This window comes from Salvelinus fontinalis, chromosome 4 (assembly GCF_029448725.1).
Source record: "Salvelinus fontinalis isolate EN_2023a chromosome 4, ASM2944872v1, whole genome shotgun sequence".
NCBI lineage: Eukaryota > Metazoa > Chordata > Actinopteri > Salmoniformes > Salmonidae > Salvelinus > Salvelinus fontinalis.
The window spans coordinates 78773603-78794777 of NC_074668.1; the positions used below are offsets into that span (position 1 = coordinate 78773603).

Consider the following 21175-nt stretch of genomic DNA (forward strand, 5'->3'; position numbering starts at 1 on the left):
ATAAATCCCTTCTCCCGGCTGCGTGCTGAATCACCTCTCACTCACATGGCTCTCCGTCACGTGATCGGGTCTTTCTCACAGGCTTCAAGTGAAGACAGACACACCGTGGACCCAACTGCGTGCATCCTTATCCAATACCAAGGTGCATATTGAAGATGTTGGAAGAACTGTCCACATTTACTTTCGTCAGACAACAAGATGAGTAGGCCTGACGAACAGCAAAAGCACTAGCATATGTCAATCTACTATTCCCCATAGTACAAAGGTCGACCTACTCTATTCTGTGCAAGAAATAAATATTCCAAATATAGTCTTGGACAGTTGTGGGATGCGATAGATCCCAAATTAATACAACCACTACAATCAAAAAACCTGTTTTAAGCAATAAGCCTGACGCAACAGATGAGATTTTTTTTAATTTGTAGCATTTTCTATGGTGACAAAAACTTGATCTCCCGCGTTGCATATGTATGTCATTTAGAAGTGGATGAATGTGCTTAATTTTAAGAAGTTATTTGGCCACTATATGGCTATAGGCTATATGAGGTGTGCGAATATGATTTGAAAAAGAAGCAAAAAAAAGAATGCGCTGTTTGCCTGAAGCTGGGTATCATTCACAAGTGATAGGCTAATATTGTCACCCAGCAGACTATTCTTGATTTAATCTTGTCTTTACATATACTAAATAATGTATGTGTGAAATTTGTTTTGATTTTTAGAATGGACCATTATCATGCACCTGTATCAAAACAGGGGTAGCTATGCACTTAAATAGAGAATGGAGGATGCTTTTCCCGTGATTTATTTTCATGCCAGCCAGGTAGGCTATACTCCTGTTGTAAAGAGAAGCAAACATACTTAATATTATGAAAGTTGAGAAATAAATATAGTAGGCCTAGCGTATACAAAGCTGATGGGATCTTCCTCTTTTTAATAGAGGCCATCACCCGGATCTCACGCAATTGCATAGCTTATTGAAATGTTGTCAACATGAGGTCCTCTCATGAAGTGTTTGATTAGATTTTCAACTACATTTGTATTGATGTCAGTGATTAGAGGGACAATAGAGTGCAGAGTACCAGGCAGTTAGCAAGTTTGGTAGGCTATTAATGACCATCAGCAGTATCAGAGCTTGGAGAAGCCTAATTACTGTGATTAAACGGTCATGTGGAATTTGACTGTCGTCATGACTCGTGAACGCAGGTGTGGCGGTAATATGGTCACCGTAACAGCCCTTAGGGACAAGCCATTTTCTTTGCTGTAAAGCTGTAAGCATGCCTGTCGCGAAGTGCTGCTTCATTTCCCCTCTCTGACACTCAGGAGCAGCATGACAGTGAACTTGCAAAGTCAGATCAAACTGGCCTGTGCTCTTGGTTATAACAGGTGATGAAATTATATAATATACAAACTTTTCTGCTCGCTCTACGTGCTGTTCCAATGTAACAAATGTACAAATGTAACAACAGAGGACTCATCAGGGTCGACATTACGAGCGGGGATGGAGGAATAGATGAGCATGAAGAGGGGCTGAAGAGAAGCAGGTCAGTGGGGGCTGGTAGGAGATGAGGCTGGCTGATTACAGCTGCAACGTGATATGTTGATGAAAGTGAAGTGGATATTATTGGACCTGCTCATACAACAGACGAGAGGCTTAAATTCAACTGGCACCAGCAGGTTCTTTAGATCGAAAGGTACTATGGTATTCTAAAATGTTGGTATCATAAGTATCATGAGGTTTTGGTACCGTGGTATTGCCGTGGTATCAACGTGATGTTACCGTGGTACCGGTACACCAAGCAACACTAGTAGTTACACCCTCAGCTAAAGTAGCAGAGACAACAACCATATGTATGGAATGACCCCATGCTTTACAATAGTATCTTCTACAAAGGAGGAGATGAGACACACTCAAGGACATACACACACACAATGTTCAGACATACACACTCTGTCTCTCTCTCTTTCCAACAAAAGGCAGTCTAATCATCTCTCCGTTGGAGGTCATTTGTTGTGAATGAAAGAGCCCACCCCCCACTCTTACCTCTCCTGTGTCCTTGTCTTCACAATAGGACACCTCCAGTACTCTGTCTACCTCCACATAGTCAGGGTTAAAGGGATCCTCCTCCATCTAAAACACACAGGAAGACATAGTCAGGGTTAAAGGGATCCTCCTCCATCTAAAACACACAGGAAGACATAGTCAGGGTTAAAGGGATCCTCCTCATTCTAAAACACACAGGAAAACATAGTCAGGGTTAAAGGGATCCTCCTCCATCTAAAACACACAGGAAGACATAGTCAGGGTTAAAGGGATCCTCCTCCATCTAAAACACACAGGAAGACATAGTCAGGGTTAAAGGAATCCTCCTCATTCTAAAACACACAGGAAGACATAGTCAGGGTTAAAGGGATCCTCCTCCATCTAAAACACACAGGAAGACAAAGTAAACCACCTTCATGCCATCTGGAGTCTGGGGGAAAAACACACTGTATGACTGCATGGATGGGTGGGATGAACATATCAAGGCCTAAAGCACACTACAGAGATGCATGCAAACACGCTTGTGCTAAACAGGCAAACACACACACACACACACGAACACTGGTGTGAAAGGGTCTTACATCTGCAAAGAAGTGGGCTCTCTGTGCCTGTTTAATCTTGAAACGTTTGATCTTCTGCTGAATCCTCTTGTCTTTCTCCAGCTGCTGCTCTACGGCCCACTCACAGTGGAGGTAGGAGCTGAAGGAGACCGAGGGACAACACACAGAGTAAGGAATGCACGAGAACATACACATATAGTACAAACTTCAAATAAACCTTCAATGTCTTGTATGATGTCGTACATCTTTCAAATGGATATATGTTTACTTTATGTTTAAATGTTCCATTTGTGTGCCATTTTGTAAATTCTATACAAATGTAAAATGTGCAATCTACTACACACCAAATTAGTCTTCATTTCAGACTGACCTGGATTTTGTTCTACTGAAACTACAATGAGGTCACATGTGAGTTCAGTCAAAGGCATCTCAAAGTGGTAGTGCAAGAACTAGTAATGACAAGCTGTGTCTTACATCACTCTGTTTAACATACTGTATTTGGCTTTTTCGGTTGAATACAAACATTTAAAAATGTGAATGCAATTATCTTAGCTGGAATGAAAAAGAATGCCTTACTAGTTTTTGTATTTTACAAAGAACTCTTCCACTTCTACGATAACTCCAGGAGCGACCTAGAAGAGGAACCAATATTATAGAACAGAATACAGACTAAAAGCTCTTCATACACTGAGTGTACAAAACATTAAGAACACCTGCTCTTTCCATGACAGACTGACCAGGTGGATCCAGGTGAAAGCTATGATCCCTTATTGATGTCACTTGTTAAATCCACTTCAATCAGTGTAGATGAAGGGGTGGAGACCGGTTAAGTAAGGATTTTTAAGCCTTGAGACAATTGAGACATGGCTTGTGTATGTGTGCCATTCAGAGAGTGAATGGGCAGACAAAATATTTTATTTCCTTTGAACGGGGTGTGGTAATACGTGCCAGGCGCACCGGTTTGTGTCAAGAACTGCAACGCTGCTGGGTTTTTCACGCTCAACAGCGGGAAGCATTGGAGTCAACATGGGCCAGCATCCCTGTGGAAAGCTTTTGACACCTTGTAGAGTCCGTGCTCCAACGAATTGAGGCTGTTCTGAGGGCAAAAGGGGGGTTGCAATATTAGGAAGGTGCTCTTAATGTTTTGTACACTCAGTGTATAGTAGGAAAAGACAGAGGATTGAATTCAATCAAACCCACATTGCAGGAGGTAAGTAGATGTACTACTGCAAACTAAGATACTATAGTACTACAAAGAGTGGTATGAGTGAGTGTGGCATTAAAGATAATGATTGTAATCCTACCTCATTCTTGACTATTCGAGATGACATGATCTTATCAACAACAGCAGCATCCTCCTCACTGGGGTTTTCCTGCAACATTGACAAGATGGAAACAAACCACTTTAACAGCCCCATGTACAACCTTCATACTCCACACACCAGTTTCATGTATTTTTAATGTATATCAGAATGAAGTATGGCCTTGAGATGCATTGTACTCCTATAACACACATATTAGACTAGATAGAGCAATGATAGAGCAATGAAGAATGTATTGGTACTGTAGAACCTATCAGCCTTACAGTGTTTCCCAACTCCAGTCCTCCAGTACCCCCAACAGGACACATTGTTGTAGCCCCAGACAAACTCACCTGATTCAACTCATTGAGGGATTGACGATTAGCTGACAAGTTGAAATAGATGTTTTTGTCTGGGGCTACAGCAAAAATGTACTGTTGGGGGTACTGGAGGACTGGAGTTGGAAACAACTGGTCTAGAACAACTGAATGTTATTGAGAGTTATTGATTGCTGCCTGGGCCAGGCCAGTATCTCCTCACCACAAACAGCTGCTGTGCTGGCTCTTTGCGTGCTGCAGCAGTGCTGGTCCTCTTGGCTTTAACCACGACCTTCACCTCCTCATCAGACACCCTGGCCTCTCCCTCCTCTGCATACTTCTTCCTCTTCACCTGGCGGTTCGACCGACGCATCTACAGGGGGGTAAGGGAAAGAGGTTTAGTATTACGGAGGTTCTGTATTATACAAATCAGTACAGCCAAAATATCATTCTAACTCTTTTCCTATGTTTTATTTGGTTAAGGCAGTCCTGTCTATTCTCAATAGTGTGTGTGCATGTGTCTGTGTGTTGTATGCACTCCGCAGCAATGTATGACATTCAAGTGTACTTAGTGTTTATTATTAGGAAAACACATCAGAGACCCTGCTAATGACAGCCACAGTTTAATGAGATACTAAATACCATTCAGTTGAAACTAATAACGTGTCTGTGTATGAGAATAACCCAGGCTGACCATAAAAGACTCGGGCCTGCCAGGCCGAGGGGTCCCTCCTTCCCTGCCTGTCAGGTTACCTCCCAGGCTGAGGGGTCCCCTGTGGTAATGATGCTGTAGCTGTCTGTCTACTAACTCCACCACTTATAGTGCAACATACAGGAATGGAGGATCATTCTAAATGACATCTTCAGACAGCTCTAATTAAGACTGGGTGGGGGGGGATAATGAGGATAATTATACCCACACATGGGCAGGGGGGGGGGGTAATCCCCAGTCGCTCCATACTATGACACAGCCAGGGGGAGAGAGTAGTCTTTCATCCCCACTCACTGAATACTCTGTCAACTGGAACAGAGCAGATCGTCCCCCTCACTCAACACCAGTGTCTACGGATAAGGACTGTCCTCAAGGTATAGAATAGGCCTACCCCTACATAATCCTCAGCTCTACCAACAACAACAGTAAATTACACTGGAGGTATTCGTTCTTGAGTTGGTTAGGCCCTGAACTAACTCTGAACCACCCGGTGTACTTTGACTCCATACCACAGCTGTGACTCCTGTATTCCACTCAGCATCAGCATGGCCAACAAGAGAACCCAAGGACAGGGACTCTCCATGGCTTTAACTATCACAACAACACTGTCATAAGAACCAGTCTATATGACATGAATCTTTAAACATAAAGGCCTGCGTTCTGCAGACTGAGGAAATGGCCTCTCCATGCCTTTTAATAATAATACTACAATAGATAAATAAATATATTTGCCTACCCCTGCCTTAAACATCACAAAAACACTATCATAAGAGTTCTGCAGCCATAAAGAACCTGCATGTAGCCTTGGAGACATGGGGAGGGACTCCATGCCTTTAATAATCACAATAACACCGTCATAAGGCTTTTGCGTGCTGCAGCTTGGATACTGGGGGAGGGACTCACCGAGTCATCGTCTTTAAAGGATCTTTGAGGCGGACGCTCTTCATCAGACCCCTCCTCTGAAGACTCTGTCTCCCTCTTCTTCTTCATCCCTCCAAATTTAATGACGATTTTCCTGAAATAAAGATAACAGGACAAACTTTAAGGATCAACGTCTGTTAAATGAGATAAAAAATAGGAAAACTGGACTCTATTTTCTCCTCTTTCCCTCTGCTATGTTTCATGGAAACTGTCTCTGAATAATTGATGAAGGATAATATAAAGATTGTCCTTGCTGTGCTAAATAAATGACCTCAGGAGTGTGTGCGCTGCCGTGCGGTGCAGTACAGTGTGCCGTGTTCCTCACTGCATATTCTAAAGGCAAAAAGGAATTATTACACAAAGAATTATAATTAAGTAAGAATAGTTATTTTGTTTCACTGTTATTACCAGTCCAGCTCTGTTTATTTTGCCTCACTTAAAATGAATGATTTAATTGTTTCCATGGTTGCTTAATGCCTTATTAAATGCACTTTCATAACCTAGAGACAAATAGTGACTGATTCAAGTAGGCTGCAGTACATTTAAATTATAGAACATCAATACATACATTTTCATGGGAAGTAACCAGGCAGTTAGCTACAATATTAACACATATTTTAAATAAATACTTTAGCATGACCTAATGACCTCAAAAGGGATTATCACATTTAACAAATCTCCAATAATATAATCATGTCCCTCTTGGTTGTGTGAAAATCAGCTTCTAATATGTCCATGACTGTGGTGACTCAATATCTCATCATGTGCAGAATGCAGAGATATTTTTCAGGGAGATACTCAAGTGGCCGATCTAACAATGAAAATACATGTCTTCAAAAATGGAAGGCAGTTGTGAGGAGGCAAGATCAGGTGGGACCATTCTAGCCAATGAGAGGGCGGGTACGTGTGTGAACAACAGACAAAACCTCAGACTTTCTCAAAGATGCCGGGATGTCACATGTCCTCCTAATATCATTAGACTGGTAAGAACCTAAGCATTACCAAACTTCTTTCAGATCAAATAAGCCACATCTAATACATTTTTATTTAACCTTGATTTAACTAGGCAAGTCAGTTAAAAACTAATTATTATTTACAATAACAGCCCATAAATAAGCCATTACATTTTTTGTTAACTAAATTCGACACTCATTGACCTCCATACAAAATCTCCTCTTGGTGAGCGATAATTTAAAAAAATGTACCGCCACCTGCTGGAGAAGACCGGTTTTAGACCCAGTTACCCCCCTCACTTCTTCCTCTCTGGTCTCGCTCCCCCCCCCCCCCCCCCCCCCCCTCTCTCAGTCACCGCCTCCTGCCACCTACGCCTCTCTCTCTCTCGTCTCTCTTCCATCGCTCTCTCTTCCAATCCCTCCATCCCTCTCCACTCTTCCCCTCCCTCCCTCTATGGCTCAGAAAACACATAAACATGGATATGATTCAACCTACACAAAGAGCCAGTCCAAACTCCAAATCCCCATGCAGGCAGACAGACTAGCGTGGCTGGATCTAACAGGCTAATACTGTAGATGCGGTAAAGAGGTCAATTGAACTCAATTGCCATGGAATAGAGTGGGGGAAAGATCCCGAGTCTGCTCAATGAATCCCAGCAAAATTAGCATAAATTTAGGATATTGTTCATATGTGTATTTCACACCATGTTGAGGTAAAAATCTGAGTGTAATGCTTATATAGATGTCAACTCCAACACATGTTCATGGCATCATCACCAATCAACTTCATTACAGTTAAAAACGACTTTGACTACCACCACCAATTTCTGTATACCAGCTATGCTACCATCTTATACGAGCGGGAGTTAGCTATGCTAACCAGCTTATACGAGCAGGAGTTAGCTATGCTAACCAGCTTATACGAGCAGGAGTTAGCTATGCTAACAAGCTTATACGAGCAGGAGTTAGCTACGCTACCAGCTTATACGAGCGGGAGTTAGCTATGCTAACCAGCTTATACGAGCGGGAGTTAGCGTTTAACAGTTACTTATTTTAAACCTGAAAAGGGACAACTTATAAATATTATGCAGCGAAAACAGCCAAATACACTGCTCAAAAAAATAAAGGGAACACTTAAACAACACAATGTAACTCCAAGTCAATCACACTTCTGTGAAATCAAACTGTCCACTTAGGAAGCAACACTGATTGACAATAAATTTCACATGCAGTTGTGCAAATGGAATAGACAAAAGGTGGAAATTATAGGCAATTAGTAAGACACCCCCACAAAGGGAATGGTTCTGCAGGTGGTGACCACACACCACTTCTCAGTTCCTATGCTTCCTGGCTGATGTTTTGGTCACTTTTGAATGCTGGCGGTGCTTTCACTCTAGTGGTAGCATGAGACGGAGTCTACAACCCACACAAGTGGCTCAGGTAGTGCAGCTCATCCAGGATGGCACATCAATGCGAGCTGTGGCAAAAAGGTTTGCTGTGTCTGTCAGCGTAGTGTCCAGAGCATGGAGGCGCTACCAGGAGACAGGCCAGTACATCAGGAGACGTGGAGGAGGCCGTAGGAGGGCAACAACCCAGCAGCAGGACCGCTACCTCCGCCTTTGTGCAAGGAGGTGCACTGCCAGAGCCCTGCAAAATGACCTCCAGCAGGCCACAAATGTGCATGTGTCTGCTCAAACGGTCAGAAACAGACTCCATGAGGGTGGTATGAGGGCCCGACGTCCACAGGTGGGGGTTGTGCTTACAGCCCAACACCGTGCAGGACGTTTGGCATTTGCCAGAGAACACCAAGATTGGCAAATTCGCCACTGGCGCCCTGTGCTCTTCACAGATGAAAGCAGGTTCACACTGAGCACATGAGCACATGTGACAGAGTCTGGAGACGCTGTGGAGAACGTTCTGCTGCCTGCAACATCCTCCAGCATGACCGGTTTGGCGGTGGGTCAGTCATGGTGTGGGGTGGCATTTCTTTGTGGGGCCGCACAGCCCTCCATGTGCTCGCCAGAGGTAGCCTGACTGCCATTAGGTTCCCGAGATGAGATCCACAGACCCCTTGTGAGACCATATGCTGACACATGCACATTTGTGGACTGCTGGAGGTCATTTTGCAGGGCTCTGGCAGTGCACCTCCTTGCACAAAGGCGGAGGTAGCGGTCCTGCTGCTGGGTTGTTGCCCTCCTACACGTCTCCTGATGTACTGGCTTGTCTCCTGGTAGCGCCTCCATGCTCTGGACACTACGCTGACAGACACAACAAACCTTTTTGCCACAGCTCGCATTGATGTGCCATCCTGGATGAACTGCACTACCTGAGCCACTTGTGTGGGTTGTAGACTCCGTCTCATGCTACCACTAGAGTGAAAGCACCGCCAGCATTCAAAAGTGACCAAAACATCAGCCAGGAAGCATAGGAACTGAGAAGTGGTGTGTGGTCACCACCTGCAGAACCATTCCTTTTTTGGGGGTGTCTTACTAATTGCCTATAATTTCCACCTTTTGTCTATTCCATTTGCACAACAGCATGTGAAATTTATTGTCAATCAGTGTTGCTTCCTAAGTGGACAGTCTGATTTCACAGAAGTGTGATTGACTTGGAGTTACATTGTGTTGTTTAAGTGTTCCCTTTATTTTTTTGAGAAGTGTATATCAAAATTGGACTTAAATAAGCACATTGTGGGACTGTTACAATACATAACTCATGACGATGAGGAATATCCACTTTGCTAGATCCAATTTGTTGAATGTGTGCCAATCTGGTCAATGGAATGGTCTGCATTCTATTAACTCCTTCACAGCATCCACATTTTGTTACATTACAGTCTCATTCTAAAATAGATTCAATTTTGTTTTTCTCTCAGCAATCTACACAAAGTACACCATAATGACAAAGCGAAAACAGATATTTTTTTTTGCACGTGTATTAAAAATAGCATAAATACCTTCTTTACATAAGTATTCAGACCCTTTACTATGAGGCTCGAAATTGAGCTTAGGTGCATCCTGTTTCCATTGATCATCCTTGAGATGTTTCTACAACTTGATTGGAGTCCACCTGCGGTAAATTCAATTGATTGGACATGATTTGGAAAGGCACACACACGTCCATATAAGGTCCCACAGTTGACAGTGCATGTCAGAGCAAAAATCAAGCAATGATGTCGAAGGAATTGTCCGTAGAGCTCAGAGACAGGATTGTGTCGAGGCACAGATCTGGGGAAGGGTACCAAAACATTTCTACAGCATTGAAGGTCCGCAAGAACACAGTGGCCTCCATCATTCTTAAATGGAAGAAGTTTGGAACCACGAAGACTCTTCCTAAAGCTGTCCGCCCGGACAAACTAAGCAATCGGGGAATAAGGGCCTTGGTCAGGAAAGTGACCAAGAACCCGATGGTCACAGAGCTCTAGAGTTCCTCTGTGGAGATGAGAGAACCTTCCACACAGACAACCAGCTCTACAGCACACCACCAACTAGGCCTTTACAGTAGAGTGGCCAGACAGAACCAACGCCTCAGTAAAAGGCACATGGCAGCACGCTTGGAGTTTGCCAAAGGGCACTTAACTCTCAGACCATGAGAAACAAGATTCTCTGGTCTGATGAAACCAATATTGAACTCTTTGGCCTGAATGCCAAGCGTCACTTCTGGAGGAAACCTGGCACCATCCCTACAGTGAAGCATTGTGAGCATTATGTTTTTCAGCAGCAGGGACTGGGAGACTAGTCAAGATTGAGGCAAAGATGAATGGAGCAAAGTACAGAGAGATCCTTGATGAAAATCTGCTCCAGAGCATTCAGGACCTCACACTGGGGCAAAGGTTCACCTTCCAACAGGACAACAACCCTAAGCACACAGCGAGGACACAGGAGTGGCTTCGGGACAAGTCTCTGAATGTCCTTGAGTGGCCCAGCCAGAGCCCGGACTTGAACCCGATCGAACATCTCTGGATAGACCTGAAAATAGCTGTCCAGCGACGCTCCCCATCCAACTTGACAGAGCTTGAGAGGATCTGCAGAGAATGGTAGAAACTCCCCAAATACAGTTGTGCCAAACTTGTAGCATCATACCCAGGAGGACTCAAGGCTGTAGCTGCTACCAAAGGTGCTTCAACAAAGTACTGAGAAAAGTAAAGTTTTTTTTATTTTTAATACATTTTCAAAAACCTGTTTTTGCTTTGTCATTATGAGGTATTGTGTGTTGATTGATGAGGGGAAAACATATTTTATACATTTTAGAATAAAGCTGTAACGTAACAAAATATGTAAAAAGTCAAGGGGTCTGAAAACTTTCCGAATGCACTGTATAAGTCAAATCAAATCAAATCAATTTATATAGCCCTTCTTACATCAGCTGATATCTCAAAGTGCTATACAGAAACCCAGCCTAAAACCCCAAACAGCAAGCAATGCAGCTGTAGAAGCACGGTGGCTAGGAAAAACTCCCTAGAAAGGCCAAAACCTAGGAAGAAACCTAGCGAGGAACCAGGCTATGAGGGGTGGCCAGTCCTCTTCTGGCTGTGCCGGGTGGAGGTTATAACAGAACATGGCCAAGATGTTCAAATGTTCATAAATGACCAGCATGGTCAAATAATAATAATCACAGTAGTTGTCGAGGGTGCAACAGGTCAGCACCTCAGGAGTAAATGTCAGTTGGCTTTTCATAGCCGATCATTGAGAGTATATCTACCGCTCCTGCTGTCTCTAGAGAGTTGAAAACAGCAGGTCTGGAACAGGTAGCACGTCCGGTGAACGGGCCAGCATTCCATAGCCGCAGGCAGAACAGTTGAAACTGGAGCAGCAGCACGGCCAGGTGGACTGGGGACAGCAAGGAGTCATCATGCCAGGTAGTCCTGAGGCATGGTCCTAGGGCTATAAGTCCATGCTAATACTCCTATGTCTCTTCCCTCATCAGAACTTCGTTACTTAACTATAAAAAAGGAAAACACAGTGGCACATCCATCTCATTGAACTGTGAAATAGAGTCCTTCACGGGTCCAAAAACATTGACCCATTCGAAATGGACCTGGGGCTTTCCCATCCGGACCGGATATGCATAAATATTTTTTTATATATAGAGACCCCTTCCAAGGGACCTGAGGACAACTAGACCCGTTCCATATAGACCTGGTCGGACCCAGACCCGGTCCTATTCAATCCGAGTGAAGGAAGCGTCAGAAAAGTACATTTTTAAGCTTCTTTAAAGAAGTGAAGCTCGGGCAGGGGCTGTGCTGTGTGTGTAGGCTACTGAGAGTGTGAGCGAGTGACACGGGAACAGGGAGGTGGGAGGATGAGACAGCAACCAACCAAGCAGACTCGCGCTATAGTAGACTAATAGCTGCCATAGATAGTTTATATATCATCAAATAATATTATGTCGCCTGTCTTGACTGCATCAAACTGCTAGGCTAATTGAGAATGCATGTGCTTTCTCGTCCTGCACAGTTAAACAACAACAACTCCATTCAGAATATAAAGTAGCAGCTTACCTGTTGGCGCTTGGTCGTTGTAGCCTATCATTCTCCTTTAATTTTTAATTCCATAATTTGAATTCCATCTTCCATTGATTAAATATCTCCTAACACGGAGGCTCTATGGCTGTAGCCTATTGCCGCTTTGATGACTTATGATTGGCCAACAACAACAGCAAGCTATAGGTGCCACTCTCGTTAAAAGTCCTCAGCCGAGACATACCGACATACCGTATACGTACCGTATATGTTTTATTTCTTTTTATTTAACCAGGTAGGCCAGTTGAGAAAAAGTTATCATTTACAACTGTGACCTGGCCAAAATAAAGCAAAGCAGTGCGACACAAACAACAACACAGAGTTACACATGGAATAAACAAAACGTACAGTCAATAACACAATAGAAACGTCTATATACAGTGTGTGCAAATGAGGTAAGATTAGGGAGGTAAGGCAATAAATAGGCCACAGTGGCAAAGTAATTACAATTGAGCAATTAAACACTGGAGGGATAGATGTGCAGAAGATGAATGTGCAAGTAGAGATACTGGTGTGCAAAGGAGAATATATATTTTTTTAACAATATGGGGATTAGGTAGTTGGATGGGCTATTTACAGGTGGGCTATGTACAGGTGCAATGATCTGTAAGCTGCTCTGACAGCTGATGTTTAAAGTTAGAGAGGGAGATATGAGTCTCCAGCTTCAGTGATTTTTGCAATTCGTTCCAGTCATTGTCAGCAGAAAACTGGAAGGAAAGGCGGCCAAAGGAGGAATTGGCTTTGGGGGTGACCAGTAAAATATACCTGCTGGAGCGCGTGCAATGGGTGGGTGCTGCTATGGTGACCAGTGAGCTTAGATAAGGCGGGGCTTTACCTAGCAAAGTCTTATAGATGACCTGGAGCCAGTGGGTTTGGCAACGAAAATGAAGCGAGGACCATGTCTGTTATATGTCAGTATTGTACAGGCCTATGTCTGTACTCTATGTCTGTTCTCTCGTATCTGAAGAGGGAGAGAGAGGAGACAGAGGAATCCTCCAATCAGAACAAGTTCAGAGGTTTGGTGTAAAGTGCTCTAAACACCATACATAGCCTGAGGTCTTCTCTCTGTGTGTGCTCCTGATCAGTCCTCCCTCTTTCCCTCTGTCATGCACATTATATCTCACCTTGTCTTCCTCCACCCCTCTCCCCTCCCTGTACCCTCTCACACAGCAACAGGAACAGAAGCTCTCTAGCTCTGTCTGATACGCTCCAAAACACGGCAATGCTCACACGAGCAGACACGCAGTAAGTAGATTCCTTCTCACACAACACCAACTACTCTGAAAGAGGTACTCACACATTCACACACACACACAGAGCTAACTACAGTGCCCTCTGTAATTATTGGGACAGGGAAGCATTTTTATTATTTTGGTTCTATACTGCAACAGTTTGGATTTGTAAACAAACAATGACTATGAGGTTAAAGTGCAGACTGTCAGCTTTAATTTTAGGGTATTTTCATCCATATTGGGCAAACAGTTTAGAAATGACAGCATTTTTGTACATAGTCCCCCCATTTTAGGGACTAAAAGTATTGGTAAAAATGAACTTATGTGTATTAAAGTTAAGTATTTGGTCCCATATTCAAAGCACGCAACAACTACATCAAGCTTGTGACTCTAGAAACTTGTTGGATGCATTTGCTGTTTGTTTTGGTTGTGTTTCTGATTATTTGGTAAATAATGTATTGTGTCATTTTGGAGTCACTTTAATTGTAATTAAGAATAGAATATATTTCTAAACACTTCTAAATTAATGTGGATCCAAACATGATTATGGATAATCCTGAATGAGTCGTGAATAATGACGAGTGGGAAACTTACAGAAAAATGCTAACCTCCCGTTATTATAATCGTGAGAGGTTCGCATGCCTTGGGGGTATGATATTTGTGCGTCTAACTTTCTCACTTTAATACACATAAGTGAATTTGTCTCAATACTTTTGGTCACCTAAAATGGGGGGACTATGTACAAAAAGTGCTGTAATTTCTAAATGTTTCACCTGATATGGATGAAAATACCCTCAAATTAAAGCTGACACTCTGCACTTCAACCTCAATGTCATTGTTCGATTCCAAATCAAAACTTTGAGTATAGAGCCAAAAGAAGAAATGCTTCACTGTCCTAATAATTACAGAGGGTACTGTATGTGCTGTGACAGTGCTAGCCTGTCTCTAGTTAAGCGATAGAAGACGCCTTCTGGGCCTATGCTCCAATACAGTATAGTGGAGCCAGGAAAACCAGCCAGCCAGTCAGTCCTCCAGCCAGTCATTCAACCAGCTAGGCAGGCATTCATCCTGCCCTGTGCTTACAGCCATTACCACAGCCTAGCCTGTCTCAGTCACACTAAGCTGGCCTCGGCCTCACACACTGGTTCTCGGCCACACGCCAGGCTAGGTCTAGGATAGGACACACACTATGCTAGGTCTAGGATACACTATCCCCTCTGGACATTTCCCACTAAATCAGGACTGATATTGGCTCTGGTGGTTTAGATGGAGACAAAGGGAGAGAGAGGGTGCTAGAGAGAAGGCACGAAACATACACACAAAACCATACAGTGATCTATACAAATAACCATGCATTCATGTGTACACACACACACACACACACACACACACACACACACACACACACACACACACACACACACACACACACACACACACACACACACACACAGTGGTCTGTAGGAGGCTGAGCATTTCTCCCACTGTCTGTCAATACTAGAGCTTTCATGGTCTCCTTGAACATGTAGTGTTGTTGTAGGACTGAGACCATCTTTCTCATTTTACTCCTCCTCCTCTGGATGATATTACACTTCCACAATGACACTTTGGGGTTGCCTGGCAACGCGCCCCAGGGAGTATAGTTGGCAGCGTGGGTGGCGGATGTGACATCACTTCCTGTGAGTGGCAATGGACCAAATGCTCTACTCTGCTACGCAATGAGCAGCTGAGGAGAATGTGAAACGGCAACAAGACCGCTCTAATATCAACCAGTCCAGGAAATATGGACACAACAGAATGTTCTCCCACACACGGGCAGGACTGAAATAGAGAAATCCAGCAGTTTCACCCCGTATCATCAAACAGTAGGCCATACTATATTCTCTCCTATAGACATGTTGGTTGTTTAGCAACAAAACCAACGCGTGTGCAACTATGGGGCAAAACAGACAGGGTTGCCTTAGATCGTTGACAACACGTAACTATATTTAATTTCCAATGTTTATTGAAAACATAAATACATTTGCACAAAGAGCACTTGTTGTCTCTCAAATACATTGTTACAGATGTGTGTTAGCTAGCTAGCTAATTTTAGCCATATTAGCAGCGACATAAAATCAGTCAAAACAAGACATGGTATCCAGAACAAGATGAAACGAGTCACCTACGATTCCCCACATGGCAGTTTCTTGTCACTGTTGCTAGCTTTCTGGCCATCCAGAATCACAACAACACAAGGCCTTCTGCCCCATTGAAGCGTGCACATCGTTTCCGTGATGTTGTGAGCTAACCCATCCTTAGCAAGACACACTTGCTTTATCTTAACCTAACGAGGCCTTTACATACTGGTGACTGTCAATGGCGTACTGGACTATAGCAAACCCCCCCCCTTCAAAACCACCATATCTGACACGTAAACCAACAGGATTACTAAACTGTGAAATTAGTGACACTTCTTCAGTTTACTTTACTGTGAAATCGTTGATTGAGAGAGGAAGTAGGGCTGGAAGCGATTTGGCCAAAATATTATTTCACGGTATTTAAAAGAAATTGGACGTTATTTGACGGTTTTGAATAATAAAAGTTGTACATTTGCTTTATGAGTAGTGAGTGATCCTAGGGTGGCAACACACATTCTAAGTGATTTCAATGAGTCTTTCTCCATTCTGATTGTTTTATACTGTTCAATTCAACTTCAACCAAAACACATTTCAGCGCTTTTATCATTTCTGCATTTCCTGCACTCAATTGCAGTGGTGGAAAAAGTACACAACTGTCATACTTGAGTAAAAATAAAGATACGTTAATAGAACATTTAGGTAAAAGCGAAAGTCACCCATTAAAATACTACTTGAGTAAAACTCTAAAGGTATTTGGTTTTAAATATACTTAAGTATCAAAAGTAAATGTTACTGATAAAATGTACTTAAGTATCAAAAGTAAAAGTATGAATCATTTCATAATTCCTTATATTAAGCAAACCAGATGCCACCATTTTCTTGTTTCTTTATGGATAGCAAGGGGCACACGCCACACATAATTTACAAACAAAGCATTTGGGTTTAGTGAGTCCTCCAGATCAGAGGCAGTAGATGACCAGGGATGTTCTCTTGACAAGTGTGTGAATTGGACCATTTTACTGTCCTGCTAAGCATTCAAAATGTAACGAGTACTTTTAGGTGTCAGCGAAAATGTTTAGAGTAAAAAGTACAGTATTTTCTTTAGGAATGTAGTGAAGTAAAAGTAAAAGTAGTCAAAAATAAAAAATAAGAACAGATACCAAAAAAAAAAACTTAAATACTTTTAAGTACTACTTAAGTACTTTACACCACTGCTCAATTGAGATAATTCCCACACTACCTCGTAGGGCTGCACGATATGGGCAAATAATCTAAGACTTATATTTAACCAATCGCAATTGCGATTTGACTTGTGAATTAGAGCAAAACTGTTGGAATCATGGAAATATAATGACTATTCTAATTCTATAGTTAGAATATAATAGTGGGCACTTTGAATACAGTGTTGTTTGAGATGACAACGAATTAAAATGCCAGGGAGGAGTTATTGTGACAGGGTAGGAAGTAAAGTGTTGATATATGTTTCCTAGGGGACCCTATAAGCTTTGGCTACATTGCGTGTTCTCTCTTAGCTACTTCATGTAGCTAACATATTCTTGCTTTGCATATTCCTCTGATTTAGAAGACACTGTTGCACAAACAACATGCTGATTTAGCTCTACACCATCACTGGTATTATTAGGCTGTATTAGCTAGCTACGTTTGCGCTTACTCAGTACGTTTATTAGCTAGCTAGCTATTAGCATTAGTGGCTAACAATTAGCATCTCACAAGATTTAGGGCAACTTGCTAAGAAAAGACAAACTAGCTGTTTGCTTATGTAAGAAACACAAACTAATAGTGTCATTATAGAACGCTGGTGGATTTATATTAAGAAGCAAAGGGAAACAGCATTGTTGTCATCATCATTGTTGCAAGTGTCTCGTGGTTGAGGAACATCAAATGCGCTCCTTGAGTGACAGGGGGCGTGGCTAGGTCTGTGTGGAAAGTGGCACAGAGAGAAAGAGCAGAGAGAGATGGCTCAAGTAGCAAAGTAAACTATAAAAATTGACATTACACATGGCGTATCACATTTAACAAACCAACTATTCAAATACCGGTAAAAAGGTAAAGCAAAAACCCAAACTGGTCCCTGCATCAATACGGGTATATCATAAAATACGGTATACCGCCCAGCCCTAGGAGGAAGCATTCTACAGGTTGGCAGCTGTGATGTGCGTCAGTGTTGTTGGAATGTGTACGGAGGTTTAGCAAGCCCTCAGAGAGCAAACCAGAGAGCATGATGGGAGGACGAGGAGGAACGGAGGAGGCGTGACGCAGACAAACATGTGGAGCTCATCCCACATCACACAGGCTTTACAGCCTCAGAACCCAACCAAGACCATAGACTGGCTTTATACAGGCCCAGCCACAGTTTACTACTAATATCACCACTACAGACGTTTCATAGGTATTTCAGTTGATACATACACAGGGACACACCAACACACGTACAAAGAGCAAATAACAGACCAATAGCACCATTACTGAAACCACACAGACACCGATCAGGCACCCAATACTTAGGTTAACTACAGAGGTGCCATCTCTCATCTTCTTTCTCTCTACATGTCCTTCTCCTCTCAAGTCCAGCTGTCCCCTGTGCGGTAGGTGAGTTAGGCCTTCACTCCAGCAGACAGGCTAGATAGTCTGATGGAGTGTTACAGTGATTCCCAGAGAGAGCTGTACTTCTAGTTCTAGCAGTGGCCCCGTTTGGCTCCCACGAGCAGATCCTCATCCTGCCTGGTGCCTAATAACCCAGCATTCTCCTCTTCTCTCCATGCTCAGCCCCCCAGCACTGCCCTGTCCTAGTTGGCACACCACCCACCATTCTGTGTGTGTGGAGAGAACAGTGTGACAGCATTTTGTAGGCCGAGGGCACACTGACATGTTCCAGGATCCCCGTGAGGAGTGAGGATTGAGAACTTGGGACAGACCAACCTATAGGTGCCAGTGTTACCCTCAAGTTCACTGTAGCCAGGGCCGTAACTATATATGAAGACACAGAGGTCCTCAACATGTAAAGTGTTGGTCCCATGTTTCATTGAGCTGAAATAAAAGATCCCAGAAAAGGTTCCATACGCACAAAAATCTTATTTCTCTCAAATGTTTACATCCCTGTTCGTGAGCATTTCTCCTTTGCCAAGATAATCCATCCACCTGACAGGTGTGGCATATCAAGAAGCTGATTAAAAGGCACGATCATTATACAGGTGCACCTTGTGCTGGTGACAATAAAAGGCCACTCTAAAATGTGCAGTTATGTCACACAACACAATGCCATCAAGTAGGAATGTCTACAAGAGCTATTGCCAGAGAATTTAATGTTAATTTCTCTACCATAAGTCGCCATCAAGATTGTTTTAGAGAAGTTGGCGGTACGTCCAACCAGCCTCACAACCGCAGACCACGTGTAACCCCACCACCCCAGGAGCTCCACATCCAGCTTCTTCACCTGCAGGATCGTCTGAGACCAGCCACCCGGACAGCTGATGAAACTCTGGGTTTGCACAACTGAATAATTTCTTCACAAACTGTCAGAAAGCGTCTGAAGGAAGTTCATCTGCGTGCTGGTATTACTCACCAGGGTCTGACCTGACTGCAGTTTGGCGTCGTAACCGACTTCAGTGGGCAAATCCTCACCTTAGATGGCCACTGGCACGATGGAGAAGAGTGCTCTTCAAGGATTAATCCCGGTTTCAACTGTACCGGGCAGATGGCAGACATCGTGTATGTTGTCGTGTGGGCGAGCCATTTGCTGATGTCAACGTTGTGAACTGAGTGCCCATTGTGGTTCTGGGGTTATGGTATGGGCAGGCATAAGCTAAGGACAACAAATACAATTGCAATTTATCGATGGCAATTTGAATGCACAGACGAGATTAGATCCTGAGGCCCATTGTTGTGCCATTCATCTGCTGCCATCACCTCAAAGATCAGAATGCTTATATTCATGATCTGATTGAGTTCTAATCGCGCGTGTCTCTTTGCGAACGAGTGGAATCATGAACAGTGGTTTGTTTATGTTCCCCTGCATCCTCCTGATTTTCCTCCCTGGTTTGCCTTTTTAACAGCATTATTCACCACGCTCTCAAACGGCTAACTCCGCCCTCCCTTGGCACAGGCCCGACGGTGTGAGACCTGAAACAAACTACCCCAGCTCAGAGTCGGCTCAAATAGGCAACGAGAGACACTGCTGACAGTGTGTTTGCGAGATGCAAAAACAGACTCTGGGAGAATGAGTGCCCGACTGGTAAATAGTCGCTCAGTCAGTCAGGTGGCTAGATGCCGGCAGAGACTTCTATTGCAGTAACGTTGAAGGGCTCTGGCTAGTGTTACTTACCCAGCTAGAAGGATGAAGTAAGAAGCGAACGTTAAAAGAAGCCTACCTAAATAGGCTACTAAGTTCTCATATTAACTTTGCTGTAGAGAGTAGGCTACTTAGACAGACAGTGAGGTGGTACTCAGTGGTGAGGCTGCTGAAATGCATGCAGGAGGAAGCAGACAAGACAGAGAGAGAGAGAGGAAGCAAGAGAGATTACTATGGTGGTTCCCAAACTTGGGGTCGGGGCCCCATGTAGGGTACCCTAAGAAAATCTATACTAATTAGGGGTGTAACGATTCATCGATACACATCGTCCTTGATTCAAATGTTTAAGATAGGACAGCATTGGTCGGTGTAGCCTAAACCAATCCACATATAACACGCATAATCAATTCAAACATTACGAATCACCGATTCTCTCACACACACACACGCACGCACGCACCCACGAACAGATCCAGCTCAGAGAGGCCCAGCTCTATCAAACTGTATCCCACTGAATCATTTTAAACTGAAACGGATCGTTCCTGTATTGTATCCGAGCCCATGTATCTAGATACGTATCGAATCATCCGGAAAGGGAAACATACATCCCTTTTACTACTCTTATCAAACAAGTTAGGAACTTTAAAAAAACAAGACATGTTTCAATATGAACACCTCCACATGGTCTATCTTCCCTACAGGCCTACATTAAAATGCTATCATAACGGGAAACAATACAGCTCTAAAAACGTCATACGTTTACGAAACGTCATACGTTACCCACCTTTTTTACCACTACATCACTGATATGATTACAGAATCGTAAGTAATATTCTAATAATTCATCTGAACGTGATAATACAATAATCTGTATGCTCCATTGATGTCAGTTTGTGTGGCACTTGATTAGTATTGCCTAGGAATACAAATGTCAACGCTATGTCATTTGAGAAAAGAGATGTATGTAAAGAGTTGATGATTTTATGTCATTCGTCATTAGAACTGACTGAACAGTCACTGATGCTACGCGTCAGTGTGAATCAGTTCTCAAATTCCCCCTTTCAGGGTATAACATTACAACTGTATAGCTAAAAGGCTACGTGTTTGTAGATGGACTGAGATGAATGAACCTCCGGCAGCGGATGGAGTGTGTAGAATGTGTGTTGTGTGTGTGTGTGCGTGTAACAC

General features: G+C 43.3%; 1 protein-coding gene across 7 annotated transcripts in view; it reads right to left on the reverse strand.

Moving 5' to 3' along the window:
• Positions 1-21175, reverse strand: part of LOC129854470 (chromodomain-helicase-DNA-binding protein 9-like) — a 145141-nt gene that overhangs the window by 66276 nt on the left and 57690 nt on the right. For all 7 annotated transcript variants that reach the window (XM_055921540.1, XM_055921541.1, XM_055921539.1 and 4 more), the window contains 6 exons: positions 5835-5946; positions 4443-4592; positions 3906-3974; positions 3178-3233; positions 2623-2740; positions 2042-2128 (listed from right to left, as the gene is read on the reverse strand). In XM_055921540.1, coding sequence (XP_055777515.1) covers positions 2042-2128; positions 2623-2740; positions 3178-3233; positions 3906-3974; positions 4443-4592; positions 5835-5946 — 592 coding nt within the window. The remainder of the gene's footprint in view (positions 1-2041; positions 2129-2622; positions 2741-3177; positions 3234-3905; positions 3975-4442; positions 4593-5834; positions 5947-21175) is intronic.